Below are 20999 nucleotides of genomic sequence, written 5' to 3' on the forward strand. Positions count from 1 at the left end.
TTTTGTTTACAGCCAAAGAAAAAAAATATTCATAAAACTATTCGAAGCATTGTTTTAAAAGCTTATCCTTGTTGTAGATTTGAGAGCAATCATTTCCTTTTTATCGATTTTTACAACTCTCGTCACAATCACAACTGTCAAAATCCACACGTTTTCTTGGCGTTGTGTGTTATCCGGTGTTACATTTTTATAGAGTTTAACTTTTATTTCGGCTGTTATCATGTAAAGCTTTCTGTGGGACTCTTGTCCGATGCTCATTTATAAGTTCCTGTCCGGTTTTGTGAGTAATCTTTCATATTTCGTAAAATAGGCATATGGTTATTATAATGGCTGAAGCGAGTTCTCTTATCTCTGTCGCTTCGCATCGGCGGCGGCCCCGGCGGCTTGTGTATATGTGAAATCAAATCTATAGTGAATGAAAATCTAAATGGATGTACCTGCATTTTGCTTTTTATATTATTTGACCTGCGGCATTTTTGAATGTTTCAAGGTCGAGCGGGCATTGATGTTTTTTGTGTTTGCAGATATTAAACAACGCAAGGATCATGTAGCTGCTCAGAAAGGTTGTGAAGATGTTTCCAATAGCGCCGCCGACATCCATTTAACACATACAGATACCGATGGACCATACATAGAGAGCAGACATCGGCATGGAGCCCGAGACCGAGCCCGGCCCGCAGGCCCTCAAACTGACCACGATCGATTTAGTCGGCGGCATCCTCTGTAGCATTTGCCGCTTAACATTTAAAAATAAAAAAGATTACGACTTGCACTATTCCCAGCACAATCTTGGTAGAGACGAAATTGTCTATACATGTGTGGTTTGTCTCAAAGATATTGCGGGCTACCCGAGTTTCCGCGGACACTGCTATACCTCACATGTCATCAAGGAAAGATTCAAGTTAGTATTCCACAGCATTTGTATTGAAAATTTTGCCAGACTCAACCTTCTCGTCACAGTTAGGAGATCTTTAAATCATGTTTACAAGTACTTTAGTATGTTAGTAGGGACGTTTACAGCAGTAGTTTGCACAAAGCAAGCCAGCTCAAGAAAAAAAATCCTTAGCTTGCTTGGTGTGGACACACCTATTCACTTTGGTTTAATGGATAGGACAGTTCATAAATTATTAACTTGTAATTTTGCAGATGCGAGCATTGCAACAAGCTGTTTTCTAAATCAGGAGCCCTAAAGGACCACATTGCATCTCTACACAAATTTGAATGCTCATGCTGCAAGAGAGAGTAAGTCTGCCTTTACAATTTAAATATTTATTTCTGATCTGAAGTAAATATGGAATACGGATTAATATATAACACAAGATAAAAAAGGGGTGATGGTAAAATTGTTTATTGTATGTGTGTGCTGCCATGCGAAAATTTTAATTTTATATTTTTATTCTGCATCTGTGCATTTTGTGCTATGCCATTTATTTTTTTAATTATTATTTTTTATTATAGCTTTATTTGCTCAGTGCTTTACAATATTTTATGTTAGATTGGTTGCACTTTTGATTGCAATGACCCCTGCTGGGTGAAGGCCTCCTCTTTACCCTTCCATTTCTCTCTGTTTTTTGCTGTTTCCATTCAGTTCTTTCCAGCTAGTTGTATGATTCGTCTGCCCATTGTTTTTGAGGTTTTCCTCGACCTCTTTTTCCCCATGGACCTGACCATTCTGTTACCCTTAAGGTCCACCTTCCGTCCAAATATCTGGACAAATGGCCACCCCATCTCCACTTTAGTTGTAGGGATTGTTTTAACGTATCTATAATTTTCGTTCTCATTCTTATTAACTCGTTTATTTTTTGAATTACTAAAACATTAATGATTTGCATAATAAAATTTCCACATTTTCGTTAATATTTACGCACAAAGTAGTTGTAAGATACAATTCCTTAGGATCTTTTTTGTTTCACCAGATTCCCAACAAAAAAAGAAATGCAGCTGCATAAAATCATCCACATGAATGACAAACCTCCATTCAACTGCCAGACTTGCAACGAGAAAGTTGACTGCATTGATGCGTGCGAGCAGCACATTGACAAGCACTCCATCTCTCTCTACTCTTGCCCCATCTGCAGTGAGAAAATTGACAGCAAAGCGGCAGGCGTTGATCACCTTGCTATACATTTTGGCAATGTACTTAATTCAAATGACAGCGACTCAGATTCCGAACATGACAATGACAAACCAGAAGACAGTTCAATTGATTTGCTCGGTGGCATTCTCTGTTCCGTCTGCAGTGAAATCCACAAGAACCGCTCTGAGATAGATCTGCACTTCAGTCAGGAGCACCCGGAGACGAGCGTGATGTACGGGTGTAACATCTGCGGCAAGGACTTTGAGAAGTACACACAGTTTGGACAACATTGCTATGAGCACATCAGCAAGAACAGATACAAGTAAGTTTACGTTGGCTTTCAGAAGTTGGCCACGTCAAATTCGAACTCCCACGAAATGATAAATCAAAATTTAATTGTAAATTTAAGACCTCTATTTTTCGGCTGACGATTTAAGATAGGGATTAAGCTCAGAAATCTGACGTTTGATTAAATCAGATGCGAGTCCTGCGAGAAGTCATTCAGCCGTCTGGCGCGCCTGGTGACGCACACGGAGGCGTTCCACGCGCGCGGCGACGGCAGCAGCAAGCCGCTCAGCTGCCAGCATTGTCCGCAGCAGTTCGCCAGCGAGTTCCGCTTCCGGGAGCACCAGAGACAAGAGCACAACATCTGCGTCATCATGTGCAGCCAGCCTGGCTGCGGGGAAATGTCAGTACTAACATAATAGTCAGCATCATAGCCACCGTCACGATTTAGCACACGCGATTTCATACGAAATTTATGAAAAAAAGAGAAAAAATCACTTAGAAAGAACTCCACAGATGTAAGCCTCCAGTTTTTTATCAGGCTCTTTAATTGTTTATAATAGGGTATTTGACTACTAGTCAAATCAGTTTCTTTTTTCGAACTGTCAAAACGATTTTGGACTAAGGAATTTATATGAAACACTAGCATATGATGTCGCGATCAAATTACCTACTCTTTATAGTTTTATACGGGTTTTAAAATATAAATTGTGTCTAAAAATAACTGTTGTCTACGTTTCTCTATTAATCTTCTAGTGCTTTATTTCATGCATGTTGTAAAATAATTTATTTTAAATACAGTCAAATACCCTATAATAGAATGATCTAACGTGGCATGGTCAATACTTATTACTTATTTCAATGTTTTACCGCAAAAAGTGCCCAATTTAGAACCACAAGCTTACTTCTGCAAAGTTCTTTCTAATGCTAAAAAACACGAATTCACACTTCATGTAAACAAATCTGCACATATTTTCATGTCCTAAACAATCAGTGATACAGTGCAATCACAGATAATGTGTGGTCACAGCTTCGAAACGCCGAAAGAGCTGGTGCTCCACCAGAAGCAGCACAGCCTGTCCAGCGCGCTGTGGTGCCGGCTGTGCGGGCTGCAGTTCTCGTCGCGCGGCACGGCGGAGCGCCACCTCGACGTGCACCGCAAGAAGACCTTCTCCTGCCCCGTGTGCGCGCGCAAGTACGGCGAGAAGTACCTCCTCATGAAACACGTGCCGCAGCACTTTGAGACCGTCATCCACATGTGCAAGGTAGGCGCGAGATATAAGGGTTACCATACGGATTTTTTACTACATAGCTTTTATTTAACTTGCAATGTATATGTAATATCGATGTTGTCTGGAATAAATGATTTATTATTATTATTAATATGTATGTATGTTTGTTAGGGTCAAATCTTGAAAGTTAATTTTGACCCACTTCCCGGTTTCCGATGAAGCTGAAAATTTGCATACATATGTAAGTCGGGTGACAATGCAGTTATGCTATGAAAGCCCTAATGAACATTGCAAGCAAGGAAGTCTTATTAACTATGTACCTTTCATTGTTCCGGCTGAGTGAATATCAGAGTGAAGCGTATAGTTGAGTCGGAACCCTTTTGTTTTTGTAACAATGCATATTTCTGATAGCTAAATTGTGTATTTTCTTTTTTTTTTCTTAATGTATTTATAAATTCTGTGTGTTTGCAACAACCAAATAAACGTTTCATCTATGTATCAAAGGTGTGCGGCAAACTCTACAACGCCAAGAACCGACTCATCGAGCACTCCAAAACGCACGCCAACGTCAAAAACTACAAGTGCTCGTTCTGCACCAAAGGCTTCACCTCCATATACAAGCTCAAACAGCACCAGAACATGCACACCAACATCCGCCCTTACCGGTGCACCGTCTGCACTAAAGACTTCAACAACTACTCCAACTGGTACAAGCATGTACGGAAAATACACAACATCGACCCCAAGACTGTGAAGAAACCTCAACTCCAAATTGAGAAAGAAAATGTATTTGCTAAACAGAATAATGATTTGATCGACATGGATACTTTAAGTGTGAACGTGGACATGCGGGAGTTGGAAGGGGACGGGTTGATGGGTGGGAGCGGGATGAAGGAGAGCTACCTGTTCCTGGAGGCGGCGCACGAGGCGGTGGACCTGGACAGCATCCACCCCACCCTCGCGCCGGGGACCGCGGCCGAGTTCGCGGTGCTGCCGCCCGCCGCTACCTTCGTCGCAGGTAAGCCTCCCCCACCCCTCACAACTAACCCCCTTATACGCGATATAATCCGTTTCAATAGTTTTATTTCATAACCCCCTTGTTCATAAAACTTAGTAACCTCTTACAAACCTCTGTTAAATTTTGTCTCTTTCTGACAAACAGAAATATCAAAAAAGTTGTGCCTCGAGCGACTCTACTGTACTGCAGCTTGACAATGCCGCGCAAGAGTTTTGACATAGAATTTTATTTTAGCCAATCAAAACTTTTTGTAATAGCTAGAATTTGTATTATTGGGTAATATTCAAAGCTGCGGGCGGGGCACATTTGGGGAGAAGAGATAATCTTCAGGGATACGTCTCAGTGTCAGTCATATGGTACCGTTTTCTAGTCTAAATGTATTGATAGTTTAGTCCATATTAAATAACATTAATAAATTCCGTCGCTAATTATACCGTTTCAGTACCGTTTTCCGCAAACTTCTAATGTCAGGTCTGCGGTAGACCATGTCGGTCTCGTCTCGTGTCGGTCTTTTTAGCCATTAAAAAAGGTCTCTCCAGTTACACCATAAATCGTCTGCAATAAATGTTAAGGCCAATGATGATGAATACCGGTAAATTTATGATTTTCTTGATCAAAGAATACCTATTTGTACCCAGACGCCCTGCCGCCGGCCCCGGCCATGCCGCGCGAGTACGGCCCCGACTTCACCGTGGCCGAGTGCGCCGACCTGCTCCACCTCGACGACCACATGCTGCCCCACATCGACCCCCTGCTGCCCCACATCGACCCCCTGCTCACCCTACACCCCTACGAGCCCCAAGATAAGTGGGAACCCTTCATTGTCACCAAGTACCAGGGACGCGCGAGTGTCACGGTGCCGATAGATATCAACGGGAGCCGACGAGCCGTCATGAACACGGACATCTTTTAAAACGGTAAAACGTATAGAAGCGTATATGAAAATGATTGCTGATTTTTTAACACACAATAATATGTGTTCCAAGCTTAACGGAGAAGGCACTGCAGTCGTTTCAATATCCGTCTCTTTTTATTTGAGTCCATATTTCTTCATCGTAAAGCATACGGCCCGGCCTGATTTGGACTTTAAGATACGTCAAAAATTTGCTATAGATACGATATGGAACTGAAACGTCAGTGTCAAAAGTGACGTTTTTCATGTCAGTAGAAATACCAAATACAAGAAAACTAACCATAGTTGACAATTTTTTTTCGGTTATTGACTTTTGGAACCATTTATAATTTTTGGGTTTTTAACCGTATTTTTTTAATGTCAGGTTCAAACGGTTCGCTTCTATACGGTTTTAAAGCAACTAGTTATATCCGATAATAGAATTATTACATGTTAGTAATGGTTGAATGGCGCTCGCTATGGCGACCCGTTCGACCAACCAGCTACCTCAACCGGAAACGACTATATACCTCAGTAACCCATAAGAATATTTTAATGTAACTGTTGATATATACGTTTATAAACATTGTCCCACCAAACGCTAGATTAAACTTTTATCCCCTAGCCGCCCAGGAATCAAAACTTGCCAAGACAAATGCAATTATGATTTGTCAAAAAAGAGTAAAAAAATCAATGGAACGGGAGACTTTATGGGCCTCTGGGCGGCTAGAGTTTAAAACCATATTCATAATAATGCTACCTCATTTAAGTTAAGTTTTTCTTTTGTATGTCTATATATAAAGTGAAAAAAAAAGAAAAAAAAACGAAACCACGGATAAAACCAATATGTATTGTGTAGTATATTTGTGCCATTTCGTCGTGCATACCAAGCGTAAGAAGCGCTACTGTTCTATTTTAAGCGTAAACTTTTTTGTGGCAGTCTTTATTTTATATTATAGCCTATTTCTATAAGTACATGAACTAAGAAAGCGTGCGGGAAACCTCGCTAGCCGAACAAAAACGGTGTGTTTTGAACTCGCTCCAAAGTCTTAGGCTAACATTGGTGAACAAAAGCTTTGTAAATATTCGGTTATTTTTGCGGCACTTTTATTACTATTATGCTTGATTTTACGCCACCACCGGCCGCTGACACAATTTAAAGTATATGATAACTTTATAATACTTACATAATTTCTTTGCTTTTATGAGCACAAGTGTGTTGAAAAATAGCAATTTTATATTATCAGTGTCTGATTTGTCCATCGCCAAAATATTCTTATGAATTAGTTACTTATTTAATATTACTGTTCAAATGTTTCGAGAAAATTTTATTCGTTTAAATTTGAATAAAACAAAAAAAAATACAAATAATAACAATGGCAAACTTCTTTTTTCTTGCCTTACAATACACATTTTATGATGCCCGCATACGTCTAATACGTTTTTAACGCTTTTAGAACACTGTGTCCTTCCACCACACACGGTTTGATTGTTATTAAATTGTTGTCTGAGCGATGAATAGTGTAACCAAGTTTAAAGATAAACCCAATTATAAATCGCGTCAATAAGGATGTAAAGTGGTCTGGTGGTGGCGTTCTGTTTCGTTTCGATTCCCGTTACATTATACTGTGGAGAGCCCAGCGCCAAGCGCCCGGGCCTAGCGTAAGTGAATCGATAGTGCTGTGATATTTTTATGTATATTTAGTGTTAAGCGTAGAGTATGACCGTAACGAGTGAGTACAAAGATAATGTTATTTATCAAGAAATAAATGATGTTTGTAAAGTTTACGCAACGGCACGAGGTGTTACCGTCGGATCGGCGTGTCGAATTTATAGATAAGTGAACTAGTACAAAGTTTATTGTGCTATCAATTTGACAATTCGATTGTCTTGCCCGTGTTAGTTAGGCAGGTAATATATTTCGTATTTTGTTAATCGTTGGTCGTCCCATGAAGGGGCCTCGGGTGGGCCGGAGACGGCGGCGATTCGGAAACGATAAAGATTTAAGAAAACAGCCGGTACGAAATATAAGCAGGGCGAGGGCGGCGGGCGCGGGCAACGGAAAATAAAGTATATGACTGGGACATAGACGACGATTTTCCTTATTTAATTATTTGGTCATTGTATTGGATGTCTTGTAAATCCAACTTTCTGTAGACCAGTCAATGCCCGTGTCCCCGTCTGTGCAAAAATTAAAATTTACACATTTGAAAATAAAGAAAACGACAAAATTGACATCATTGGTGTAAATCCACAAAGATAAAATCTCGACAAATTTACTTATTGAAACAAGATTCTGAATTGATAATGTTGATATAAAGTATAAAAAAGAAAAAAAAATATGCTCCGAAATATATTTTGGAGAGAATTATTTACAAGTTGGGGAGGAGTCTTAGTGATAAACGTATCCAAAGACTGTTAGGTATTATAAGTTCGTTGAACTTGAATTCGACTTATAGGGAGTCAGGGATATATCCGAAAAAGAGTCAGATATGTGAAATAATCGGTACAGCTATTGAAAATCATAGGCTTCGACAAGAAACTGAACAGTGACAAAATTGCAAATGGCGTCCCAGTCATCTACAGGGGGTAGAGAACGGAAGGCAGTAATGCGACAGGGCCGGACACGGCGAGCGGCATGCGCGGCTAGACGCCATGCTTTCGAAATTTATAAAAAAAAACAACCGCGTCCCATTCGAGCCGGACGTTTAAGGACAGACGGACGGGGGATGCGGTCAAATGTGCTACATTGGTTCCCCTTTTGGATACGCGCGGCGCCGAGGCGGCCGCCGTACCACGAAATGCTCTCAGCACTCCATGCTTGAGGCAGTCTAACCAATAGCGCACGCGAGCGCAATCCGATGGCCACGTGGCAAGAGATTGAACTCTAGTGCGCTGCAAATAAAGCATTAACTTGCCTGAATCGAGCGGCACCAGCCGCGTACCTCTGCAGAGGCTTTCATACACAATATATGTACTTATTCAAACTTCTATATCCATGTAATAATCGAAACATATTCCATTTTGATGTAATTTTCGTTGCAAAGGTGACAATTGTGATATTTGACATAATTCGGCTACTGAATTTATATCAGACGTGGTCTGTAGGTGTAGTGTGATCGAGCCGTAATGTTTTATACGGCCGAGCATGAGGAATTATTATAAGAATAAGCACCCGTTGTGATCTTTGCGACCTTTTTGTCCCTAGTTTATAGTTGTTAGGATAGAAATGAGCACAGGGTATTGTGGTTCTATTTTATGGACGTGTTATTGATAAACCGATATGATAAGTAAGAGATAGGCACCCAGCAAATCAGGCGGTTGCATAATACTACCCCAATACCCGATCTGTGTACAAAATAGTTTCCAAATCTGTCTTTAAAATTAATAGTAAGAGGATTTCTAGCCACGTTCAGAGTCAAGGCGGACACTACATGAATGTAAATTATTTTACCTATTTGGCATTGGACAACCATGGAAATAGTGCTTCAATTAGACTAATCCTATCTTTAGCGTTGATCAATATGGTCACCTTATAATATTGCACCAATGGATACTAGCCCGATCCATGGTTATACAAGTAATTATTTTCGTGTTCATTCGAACCACGTTATTTTATGAATTCTTAATTTCCATAAATATTAAATTATGGAAAGTGTAGTTTTCTACCATTTTTTTTATATTTTTAGTTTTTTTTTATCATTATAGGTACTTGGTAAATTACCTAAGTATTTGAAATTTATTATACTTATTTAAAGGTATTTCGTGGTTTTTACAAGTTTTGTTTTGTTTTATTATTGCGTTTTCATCTGGCTTGATTCTGAACTGGATATAGACCGGGTCAGCTATTTTAATCTGTGTTAATTTAAGTGAAACATTTTGGATTACAATATAAGTCATGATAGGATATAATATAATACAGATAATTCATTATTAAGTTTTTATTCAATAAAAAAATTGAATGGAATATAGATATAACTAACTTTATTCGTGTTAAAAGCATTTCTCCTTGTCTAAGTTGCGTTTTACGACAGAGATGAATGGTTTTAGCTTGTGAATGAAGACGTCTATGTACCATTAGCCCGGTCTATTTCGTAGTAAGCTATATCTCTTTGATCAAAGTTTCTTTAAGGGCTTCGAAAGTTACATAAGTTAAACTAGCATTTATGTTATCTGATGTCGTATTTGGTATTGAGTGTGAAAATTTGAGGCGTAACTAGGGGTGGAAGATATTTCTGAATCTGACTATGTTTTGGTCTCTAATTTATATATTTTGGAACGTGATCGTGATGGAACTAGAAGGGCCTAAAAGCGTTGTCGATATTAGCTTTGGTATGTGTGTAGTGGTCTCAAATCGTGGTTTCCAACCTCAGTCATGCCATGTAGAGCAGAAAAATCGTTCAAAAACATAAGTAGAAAATTTAAAATTGTCTCATCTAATACCAGAATCGAATCTGTAAATTTCGATACGGAGACAGTAAACTTCATTTTTAAAACTGACCGTTACTATTAATTAGGTTTTATATTTTAAAAGTTTTTCCACTACGACCGTATATACCTAGCGAATTATATATTTCTCGTTTGACGTTTCTATAAACTTCAAATCGAATAGCGACCTCCCTAGCTTAGGTTAAAAACATTACTGTGTTCGATCAAACCGGTATATTCTGTCAACCCCCCCTAGATACGCTATCTGAAGTCTGTACATAATATACATGATCTACATCCCTCTAGGGCTCATACCAAAAGCATTTATGGCATTAAATACCATGTCTATGTATACGAATGGCGTCCATTGTAAGCAGAGAACGTCTATGCACGGGGTTCTCAAAACATTACCAAATTCCAATACGTTGAAGAAGTGGGATTTGAAGATTATACTGCTCTAGACCTATGAAATCATCTTATACCCTAAGAATAGCACGCTCAGTGCTGTTTCTTGCGTACATGGGCGTATTGGCCGTGTCCAAGACTGCTTACCAACAGGCGGATCATACGGTTATTAGCCACTAACGTAGTAAAAAAACTGGAGACCCCGCTCTTAATGATATATAGAGTTCTTAGTTATGCGTTTAGAACGTATTCTGTATCCATGTATTTTACATTACATAGATGTTTTAAATGACACATAAAATTCGAAAACTCATCAGCTTTGACAGCTATGATCGTCGCAATGGCACGACCATTCTTGACCCCTTTAAGGCGTCGGAGCCCTTCAAATGTAAAAGTCAATCAATACACTATGTATGTAATGTATTACTGATGGCATGACCTTCATAAGCTGTTGAAAATAAAGACATCTTTCTTACAATGGACCCCTAGGCTACGGTGTGTGAGGGAGACGGCTTGCTCGGTGTAGAGGACCGATATATTTTGTGCGTGAAATGCTATTTGTAAATAGAAATTAAATTGCTGTTCTTACAAATATTATTATATAGTACCATCGCCCACGCTGTTAACTGACAGTTCGTAAACCTTATTACAGAAGGCGTAAGGTCCACCAATGGACAGTTGAGAGTGCTGCTGTTTGTACAGTGCGGGATTTTTTAACGTTTACGAAGTTTTTATGACTATAGTTCTGTATTTTATTATAATAGTGGATATATACATACTACATACCGATCTACCTCTGCATGCCTCTACTACAGTAGGTAATATAGCTTTTGTTATTAATGTTACATTTTACACATTCAATATATTACAACTTATCCTATTTTTAATACAGATTCATAAATTTTAAGGGACATAGGTTTTACATTAGTATGCTGTCAGATAATTGAGCATTAAAAAATGTGTGCATGTTGTTTTGTTCTATAGTAGGAGCCACTTCATCTGAATGGAAATTATATTGATCCTTAAACATAATAAACAATCTGACTAGATCACATGTGGTGGTTTTATTTTTTAAACCTAGATATTTATATAGATCTAGGACGTACCCTTCGAGCAACACGGTAGGGAGGCGGCATTCGCACTATTTCCCCTCTGCCGAGGTACAAGATTAGCGCGTCAATCTAATCTAGCGCGGGTAATAAAACTAGTTGCACTTGGATTTTTCACTAGACCGAGTCCAGACGCGCGCGTGAACACTGCTGCACAAAAATGCCTGTTTGCTCGGTTTTTTGTTATAAAAAGAGGTCGAGGACATCAAATTTACAAAAAGAAAGTGTTACATTTCACATGTAATATTTTTTTTACATATCATACGTTTAATTACATTCAAACACAATTATTATATTTTAGTCTCATGTAATTGTTGGATTTATCGATTTTGCTCGCTCAGTACAAATTGCGGATCGGTCGAGCGATAAATCCGACTTCTCATCTCTCAGAATACAATAACATACTTCAACGAAAATGTGTTAGTGTGCGTGTTGTGACACTTGTCACTCGTCCGTACACAAAAAGAGATCGAGGTTTGCAAGATTTGTCTTTGACGTGTGTCATTTTCTATGTATTTGTGTCGTCATTACAGATTGGATTTTGTATGTAAGTGTGTGAGAAGTGCGACTGTGTGCACCTTTCCCCCCGCGAAAAATGGCAGAAAGATTTGTACGGTGAGATATCGCTTGGGCCCCTCCCTTCCGATGTGTCGGAAGCCGGTGTTGCTCGAAGGACGTACCCCACAAAGGCTAAAATTAGGCCCCGGAATCTCCTAACCCTACTAACGCATGTTATAAAAATATTGGTTTAAATTTGAACTTTAATAGCTATCAATAGAGTTGAATATTATAACTGCCGTATATGGCTTTAGGTATGTAAGGGTTAAGGGGTGCCATAGACATTCCCGGTGCTTAATTTAAGTTCATGTAGGTGGGGTGCGCCTAAAAATACCAAACAAATATCTGCTAGTGTTATTGTAATATACTCCACTCTATTATAATATTAATAAATATGTCATCACGCTCCGCGATTTTTGCCACAGATTAATAAATAGTTACTACGTAACAGATACTTCATTCCCAAACAAATGCGAAAATACCTACGCTATAATAGCCTACAAAACCTTAATAATAATACCTGCTGCTCAGGACAAGAAGAAATGTACCATAAGTACGCGCACAAAGAGTCGAGACTGTGTTGCCCGCCGTGCGAGTCACGTGCTAACGCGTCATCTTAAGAATGCGCTAGGGTTGTAGGCATCTACCTATGATGATTATTGTAATAAAACGAATGTTGCGGATCAACCATATTTTTTATTAGTCAATCAAATATGTTTTAGTTTTATATAATGATTTATATTTTTTTCCCTTCTCGGAATTCTCTGTTATTAAATTTTATAGGTGTAAATATCCTAAATTGCGTAAATAATTTTAATAAATACTCAGGAGCAAAGCAACGGAAAATCAACGGTTTTTAAAGTTGTAATACGGTGCTACCAGGCCGATTAATTATTGCGTCGTCAAAATTATTTAAAAATACTTTTTCTAACCCTTCAATATAATTCTTAAACGTTTCAGGTGGGACCTTTAGCCCGCCATAAAAAGATGAATCTTTATTATAGGCTTTTTCCTTTGTTTTTTGACTTTTACACCCATTTACTGCACAATAATTACGTGGTTTCGGCATTTCGAAGCGTAATCGCGGGAAACGTGCGGTGCGAGCGTTCAGGCGGGCGTTCGGCGGCCCTCTGTCGGTTGTATCGTCGACGATACGCCGAGCGGTAGGCATATAGCGCGTGGCCTTGAGCGTGTGACGGAGGCCTGTTTTTGCGCCATTTAGGGTCCTAGCTAAATTGGTTGTTCAATACTTACGCCAAAAAGAATAGATAGTATAGAGGGGTCCTGTCATTGTAAATTTTGTAGTCACTGTAAATTTACTGCCATCTATCGACACACGACTAAAACTCATAATGAAAACGTATCAATTTATCAAAAAATGTATATATATGGATAAATGATTTTATTATTTTTATATCATTTTGATCCATGTTCATTCACTGATATCTATGTGTTAAAATTGTTAAATATGAAACGGTGTCGTCACGCCATCTAGCCGAGGATAGGCTAAAGGTGTGTGCGGCATCTATTCCAGAATGACTTTTACTTGAATTCCGAGGCACGTTTTTTTCTTAGACTTTATTCGTCTTATATGAAGTTACATATGTCTTTGCTTACGCTATAGAATCTCCAATTTAGCAAGAACTCGAATGGCATAACAATCCCGTGTGGCATGTGGTGTCTTCAATAGATGACACATTGAGAAGAAACTTTTATTGTATAATGTGGGCCGTTCCCGGCGGCACTGCAATGCCGGGCCGACCCGTGACGGGAGTAGAGCGAGCCCCGAACATCCCGTCGGTTTACAAAAATCAGTTTAATATACTGGTCCCTCAGTGAGGGAACTTTCAGATATTAAGCTGAAAAGAACAGATACTACACTTTGATCTTAGCCAAAAGGCCGAGAAGCGATACCTGCCATAACCAAACCGAGAGACCCCATTGATTCAGGAAAAATCTTAACACCGCGATGTAGCCTTACTATGGCGCTGGTACAGCGACATCTAGCGGGGAATTGGGAAACTAAACACCTCATAGTGTTAGTCGGATAGTCTCTTTTCAGTCGAGTTCATTCAAAATCGAATCTCAAACCATTGTCTTAAGACAAGTAGTAGTTAACTACAGGTCGATTTACGAAAGCTGTCACGAATGGATGTGATACGAAACATTAATTGTATGAATGTCACCTGTATCGGTATACATACAGTCAGAGCCACCATTTTATTGGTTAATATGATGATTATATATCCAGAGGCCGTGAGTTCAAGTCTCATTCAAGACAGTAATTTTATCCACTTTTAAATTTATTCTAAGCTTAATTTGGCTTAATGTGATACACACATACATAGTTTTCATTCACCCGTTCATTTCATTCAACCACCACTTACTAGTACCAGCTCTTGTGATTTGATTAAACCTCGGCAGGCGTGACTCACTCCGCGATTTCGTCGCTTTGCTACAGGTAGCTAAAAGTACATCCATTCCACACCAATTTTGGTGGCTAGCCACAAGCCGCGCGTGGCGCTGTCGCCACCTAGCGGCCATACCTGTCCTGATCGTAACAGACGCGTTTTGTTAGAGTGAGTCTTCTGTACCTAGTACTATTATTTATTCGGTGACCTGGGTTAAATTTTATAGACAAGACGGGTTCAAAAAGTAAAATATTTGGAATAAAACAAACAGAATGTGGTAAATATCATTTATTACCATCAAAATATGCACCTTACGACTATATAATTATTTACCTAAACTGGCGTAACAGAATAATGGCTACAGCAGCGGATAACCGAGTACATTATGCTATTCCTTACATACGTGTAACGTTACGAAATCAGTACTACGTCACGGGGAAGCTTATTTATCCTATCTAGCCATGGGTTCGTCGGAAAAATACTACAAAATGTTGGTACAGACGCCATCAGATATATCGGAGCAGGCAAAGCGCTCACAAATATTTGAGCACGCCTCTATTGTCAAGGCGTTAGTGCGTGTTCAGATATTTTTGAGCACCTCGGCCGCTCCGATATATCTGATGACTGTACAAGTAATTTTAAAATAGCATTAGTAACTTTTGAAAGGAGAATAATTGACTGGTCCTATAGTCAGAAATAGTCAAAGTAACAGTCCAGTTATGAACGCTATTGTTAGGGTTTTTGCTCCGGACTTTAGCATTTAAAATTTAAACTATTTTTCATTATGACCTTGTAAGTACCTGCATGTTTTTGTAAGAATCTCTAATTATGACGTTTACCTGCCGTACTGTTTTATACCGACTTCAATAAACTATTTATAAATATCGATATAAATACGACAAGTAGACATAGTTAAGCTTGATTTAAATATTGGTGACGATTTACTTCTTCATATGCATCAAAGAGAGAAGTACAAAGGGTTTTTACTAATAATTGGAAGAAAAAAAAACAACCTATATCCAGCCCATTGAGTAACCTCGAGGCTTAGCTTATAAATAACATTGAAACTGACTAGACGTAGAAAATTGAGGCAAATACCATATTTGTCCCCATTATTACGGCGAAACTACGTGACATTCCAATTTACGTTACTTAAGTTATGCTATTATGAAAAATATACAAATTGTGTTATGGTAACCTTAACTAGTTTTAATGTGAATTATTTACATCGAAATGAATGGAGCTAATGCTTACCATTCTACGATAGTCAGTGAGAAAACTCATGTTTCTCAACCGAAAATCGGAAGGCAACTCAATATGGGATCGATAGGAACAGAAACTATGATTATTTTAAAGACTTAATTTAAATTACTTACATTGTAAAGATTAAGTAAAAAGCGCTAAAAGTGATAGAAAATCTGTCATAAAACATATTAGGTTAGATTTCATACCTACCTATGTACGCAACACGATTTTTTTAGTCCGTAAGGTTGCTCCGTAACCTATCATTTCACATGGTTTTTTCGTCATCCGCTAACTTTACAAAAGGATATCTTAAACTAAAACCGCAGTCAGAAAGGGATTGTCAATATCCCAATGTAAATAAATGCAACAAATATACATAGATAAAATAAACTATAGAATGACAACTGAGGTTTTTAAACTTGCAATCAAATTAACATTCTATAAAGATAAAAGGGTTATACATATATCTTTTTTTTTATTGCATGGTCAAGGGACTAAGCTTTTCTTAGCATAATAGTTGTAAAATACATTAGTCTCAGCTGGAACAAACATGCCCGACCTAAAGAAACACATTTTTATTACTTATATCATCACTTTATTAATCAACTAAGTCCATTCGATTTGTGACGTCTGTGTCCAGAAACATTGATCGATTTATCTTGCTCAGACAAGCATAATTGTCTATCCTAAACGATAATTTGAATAAATATGCAAACATTCCTTAAATATCCAATTTCGCATCCATTCCACTCAAGTTTTACACATGTATTAGTTTTGGAAACGGCCATGACCGTTTGCCCACATTATCAATGAAAGATTGAGTTAAATATTTAACTGCTTTGCTTACACTGACTGGCCTATCGAATGTGTCTTTATTTAAAACACCAATTTACGGCCTAAAAATTCGATAAACAACTATGACCCCTCTCATCGATAAATTTTCCATACATCTTCGATCCGCACTTGATTCTACGAGTCATAAACGTCATTCACTGAGTTTTTAAATACTTGAGACATTACGTGACTTGTCCGTTGGCCGGCTTCCTCGTAAACACCCGTGTAGTCACCGGTTTCTTCACAGCAGGCGCGGTGATCTTCGACGGCGTAGACTTCGGCCTCAAACTGGGTATTTGCGATATTTTGATACCTATTGCAGTTTTCTGTTTAGGCGCAGTGGAGACTTGCGCTTGCTTGGGCTGGCCCTCGAACGTGGAACTTCGGATTAGCTTCGGCTGTTCCGTTTTATCGCTCTCGATCCAAACCCGCTTGTCGGGCTTGGCGATTACTTTCTTAGTCTGCTCGACCTTTTTCCACAGACTGGCTATTTTGCTTTCTACGTCTTTAGAGTTGATTTTGGAAGACTGTACGCTGTTGACGCTGGAAGTGCTGCCTTGTCTGGAGCCCCTGGAGGCTAGGGTGACAGTTTTGGCGCTGTCGTTGCTCTGTAGGCTGTGGTTGGAGGCGGAGTTCCTCATGGCGGATTTGGGTTTGGGCGCAGGTTTCTCGCTGCTGCCGCCTTTCTTTAGGGGAGGTTTCGAGTAGCGGTTAAGTTGTGGTAATCTAGACGGAGACGTGTTGTTAACGGCGGGTTTAGGGGTGGTTTTCGCGTATCTAGATACGATTGGTTTCTTCTCTGGTACGGTAACTGGTAAAATTTTAGCGGGGACTGAGCTTTCTTCTTTAGTGAAGGTGCCCTGTCGTTCTAGAGGCAAAGGTTGGCCGGCTACTAGCGGAATGGCGACGGCTTTTTGAGCTATCTTGGATGGCGATTTATTAAGAGTCTTTTTAGGTGAAGTATTGGCGCTAGGTGTTTTGGAAGTCGTTGGAGTTTTGCTCGGAGCTTTGGCACTAGGTTTGGGAGGTACTATGGCCTTCACTGGGGCCTTGGCTGGCGCGGTGGCGGCTTTCTTAGCGGGGGGTACGCTTCGTCTGTAAGGGGAGACGTACGCCGCTTTCTTCCTGCCCCTGACCGCTTTGGGCTCCTCCTTCTCGTGTGAGTCATTCGAATCTAGACTTTCATCTCGTCTCTCCGGTTTGGTGATCTTCGGTTTAGGTCTTGGAGCGGCTTCTTCCTCAGAATCGTTGTCGGAATGTGTGTCTCCCTCGTAGCTGGCGAAGTCGCTAGTGCTCGGGTTTTGGACTTTATCACTTTGCAGCGCCCTTCGATATGACGCGGTCATTTCTATGTTCTTCAAGTTGTTGACGACGCAGATATCCACCGCTGCTGGGCTCTCTATGACGGGGAGATAGTTTCTGAAGCTCTTAGTGTAGGTTTGCATTTGGGTCGAGTTTAGTTCGAAGTCGTCTTCATTGTGCCCGCTATCAGTTTCCCTGAAAACATCATCTTGTCTGTCGTCTATAATTTGCTGATGGTTTAGTTCATTAGAAGATAGACTGTCGTAGCCTGTAGTTGTTTCCACGTTTTCGAAGCTGGCGTCTTTTGTGACGAACGTTGGGGATGGAGGGATATCCTCGCTGAGTGTTCTAGTTCTGAATCTCTCCGCGTCCTCCATGCGTTTCTGTTTCATGGTCTTCTTGGCGGCTAGCCGCTGCTTCAAGCTTTCGATTTGCGGATCGACTGCCTTTGTCTCCTGTATGATGCTCTGTATGTTGACGGTCTGCGTTTGATACCTAGCTCTGTCCTCTAACCGTCGTTGTTTAGCACTCATCTTCCTCTTTGATTTCGTTTCTGAATTAGCTGTGACGTAGTCGTCTGATCTGTCGCTTTCTGATTTGGTCCACGTCATAAATTCTTCAGACGTCACAGTCAGAACATCTGACTCAGATGGTGGGTCTATTATAGTATAAGTTTGATATCTATCTTTAGCTACATTTCGTTTCTCTTTAGGGGTCAAGTATTTAGGGTCTCTCGTTTTCTTTGGAGTAGATTCTACGCTGCTCATGTCTGATGGAAGAGGCGTGCAATTTTCAGAGCCGGACGGGATATCCGTGACTACATTTAAGGTACTAGAAACTTCATCGTGTAGCTGATGTGCTGTAGTAGGCTCTATTTCTACTGTGGACTCTGCCATTTCATCAAATAGCGATGGAGGATTGACTTTGTCCAAGTCTAGGAGATTAAAGTTGTGACAGAGAGGGAAATCCTGGATAGGCTGTTTGAAGTCAAATACTACGGGAGTCTTTTCTCTATCTGCCACCTCAGACACTATGCTGCTCACAGACACCATGCTACTTTCCATGTCCAAATTCTCCATTTCCGAAGGTGGTTTGACATTTTCGAGAAAACTGACGGGATTGCTGTCTAAGTGTTCAGAGGATCCTTGGTGCATGGAGTTGCTGAGCGCTCTCTTAACCATCATGGCGACGGGGAGGGATTTTTTGCGGGATTTTTGGGATTTTTTCGACGTATCATCCCATTGACCTGAAGCGCTTAAGGAGAGAAGACTGCCTAAATGTGACGGTGGGTTCACATTGTCTAGGTCTAAAGAAGTTAGCGATGTCACACTGTTTTCCATGCCGTATGTAGAGCTCTTTAGTTGCGCTGCTAACCTGGCCGCTTCTTTTTCTATAGCGGATGCCATGAGGGAATCAAACTTCTGTTCGCCGTCATCAACTAGGGAAGTGTAGCTGGGTTCGGGAATGTTGTCGAGCATGACATCAGTGAGTTGATTGTCTTCAGTGATCTGCAGTTCCGAAGCGACCGTGTCCTCATCCAACTTGTTGGTGAGATCGGGTCGGGTGGACATCACCGCTTCACTTTTCTCTAGTAAATCCGGTAACGCTAAGGCCGCATCCGCGATTTCACTTCTAATAGATGATACCATATGAACGGAGCCGCTTATAGTCGGGAACGTCACGTCATCGGGACACGTGTTGTCGTTCCACGTATCGTGCTTGGACTCCTCGAAGGCCTTCTCAGTGTATTTAATATCGGCGTACTCGAGCTTCTTTCTCGTCAACGTCGCCGCCTCGTAGTTTCTCGGCTCGTCGCTCCAAGATCCGTCGAGGACGTCCGCATAGGACTCGTTAGACCGGTTGAGTTCGTCGCGGACTTCGGAGTCTAAAGTCGTATTCGCAGACTGCGGCGCGAGGCACTCGTTGGAGCGATTCAGGCTGTCACTCGTGAGGGCGGAAGCTGGAGGTTCCCGGGATGTATCGAGCGAGGGAGCGAGAGAGGGGAAGGAGGTGACGAGCAGAGGATCAGAGCCAGGCTTGGGTGTCGGTGTGGTGGCGGCGCCGCCGGCGGCGATGGCGGCCGCCGGCGGCGCGGGGACGTTTTTTGAGTGTCGGCCCTCGCCCGCGCCGCGCGCTATCACCTCCTCCAGCAGCGCGCGGTCCCGCGACTCCTCCCCGACCATTCTGTCCAACGCCCCCTGGCTTTTGTTGTCCTTGCGTCGCCTCCCTCCGTCGCGTCGCTCGGACCTGTCGTCGCTTCGCACGCGGAGTTTCTCGCTCCTCTTAGGCTGGGCTTTCGACATGCCCATACGTACGCAGCGCTCGAACACCTCCTTATCTGTAGATCCGAACGAATCGTTGCTGAGGGAACTCAGCGAGTTGCTTCTTTCCAGTTGTCTTCTAGGCTCGTCGATTCTTGCGGGTAAGCTCGGTGGACCGTCGTCGTAGTACCTAGAGTGGTGACCTCTAAACCTATGGGCCATAGAGGAGGATTCCCCGTGATACGAGTATGGGGATCTCGTTAAAGCGAACTCCTGGTCCAGCCTCCGAACGCGGGAGCTGCTTTTGATGTTATAGACGCCCGAAGCGAGGTTTCTCTCGAACTCCTCGTCTTTAACTTTAGGTCGATGCTGCGAGATTTTGTCGCTCCTGTCGAGGGATTTATGATGTCTAGTGTGTCTTACGTTGTCCGTAGGTCTTTCAACGGAGTGTGCCTTGTGGAAGTGTGTGGCGTGGCTGAGGCCGGCCTGGACGGTCTCCTCGAAGATCTCGCGGTCGGTGGAGCCGAACGAGTCCAGGCTGAGGGAACTGGATGAGTCGTGGTTGGCGGGGAGTTGTTTCTCGAGGTTGCGCGCTGTTTTAATTGGCAGGCGGCTTTCGCGTCTGCGTTCTGGAAATAGTAAAAGATGTATTAATATTATGGCATGTAATTAAAAAAACAAAACTGAATGTTGTACGAGTGTATCGTGAATTATGTGTTATTCAAGTAGGTATATGGGGTTTTTGTTAAAAAATTATAATAAGAGAAATACATATCACCGCGAGTAGGATGTTGAGGAATTAAGGCGAGTTGTGTTTTTTGTCGGGATTACGACATGAAAATATATTAGGTAACCGTTTTGGATAACTTTATTTTTCGGACACGGTCACATTTCAAGATTAACAATCGGGACGTCTTTAAAAAATTGGGACTTCCGAGGGGC

At 41.0% G+C, this 20999-nt stretch overlaps 2 protein-coding genes and 1 non-coding gene across 3 annotated transcripts in view; 1 reads left to right on the forward strand and 2 right to left on the reverse strand.

Annotated features, from left to right (window-relative positions):
* Nucleotides 1-114: 114 nt before the first annotated feature.
* Nucleotides 115-11391, forward strand: LOC134806116 (zinc finger protein 883-like). Its single transcript, XM_063779397.1, has 8 exons — nt 115-280; nt 525-901; nt 1147-1242; nt 1917-2399; nt 2556-2765; nt 3393-3627; nt 4099-4612; nt 5251-11391. The coding sequence occupies exons 2-8, from the start codon at nt 651-653 to the stop codon at nt 5523-5525; spliced, it is 2064 nt and encodes a 687-aa protein (XP_063635467.1). The 5' UTR covers nt 115-280; nt 525-650; the 3' UTR covers nt 5526-11391.
* Nucleotides 11392-13723: 2332 nt separating this feature from the next.
* LOC134806175 (U2 spliceosomal RNA) lies at nt 13724-13916 on the reverse strand. The gene has a single exon (XR_010146472.1). It is a non-coding gene; the product is annotated as a U2 spliceosomal RNA (small nuclear RNA).
* Nucleotides 13917-14688: 772 nt separating this feature from the next.
* LOC134806126 (adenomatous polyposis coli homolog) overlaps nt 14689-20999 on the reverse strand; it is a 52957-nt gene continuing 46646 nt past the window's right edge. The window contains exon 13 of the mRNA XM_063779409.1: nt 14689-20686. Coding sequence (XP_063635479.1) covers nt 16677-20686 — 4010 coding nt within the window. The 3' untranslated portion in view covers nt 14689-16676. The remainder of the gene's footprint in view (nt 20687-20999) is intronic.

The sequence above is a fragment of the Cydia splendana genome, chromosome 2, assembly GCF_910591565.1.
Source record: "Cydia splendana chromosome 2, ilCydSple1.2, whole genome shotgun sequence".
Classification (NCBI taxonomy): domain Eukaryota; kingdom Metazoa; phylum Arthropoda; class Insecta; order Lepidoptera; family Tortricidae; genus Cydia; species Cydia splendana.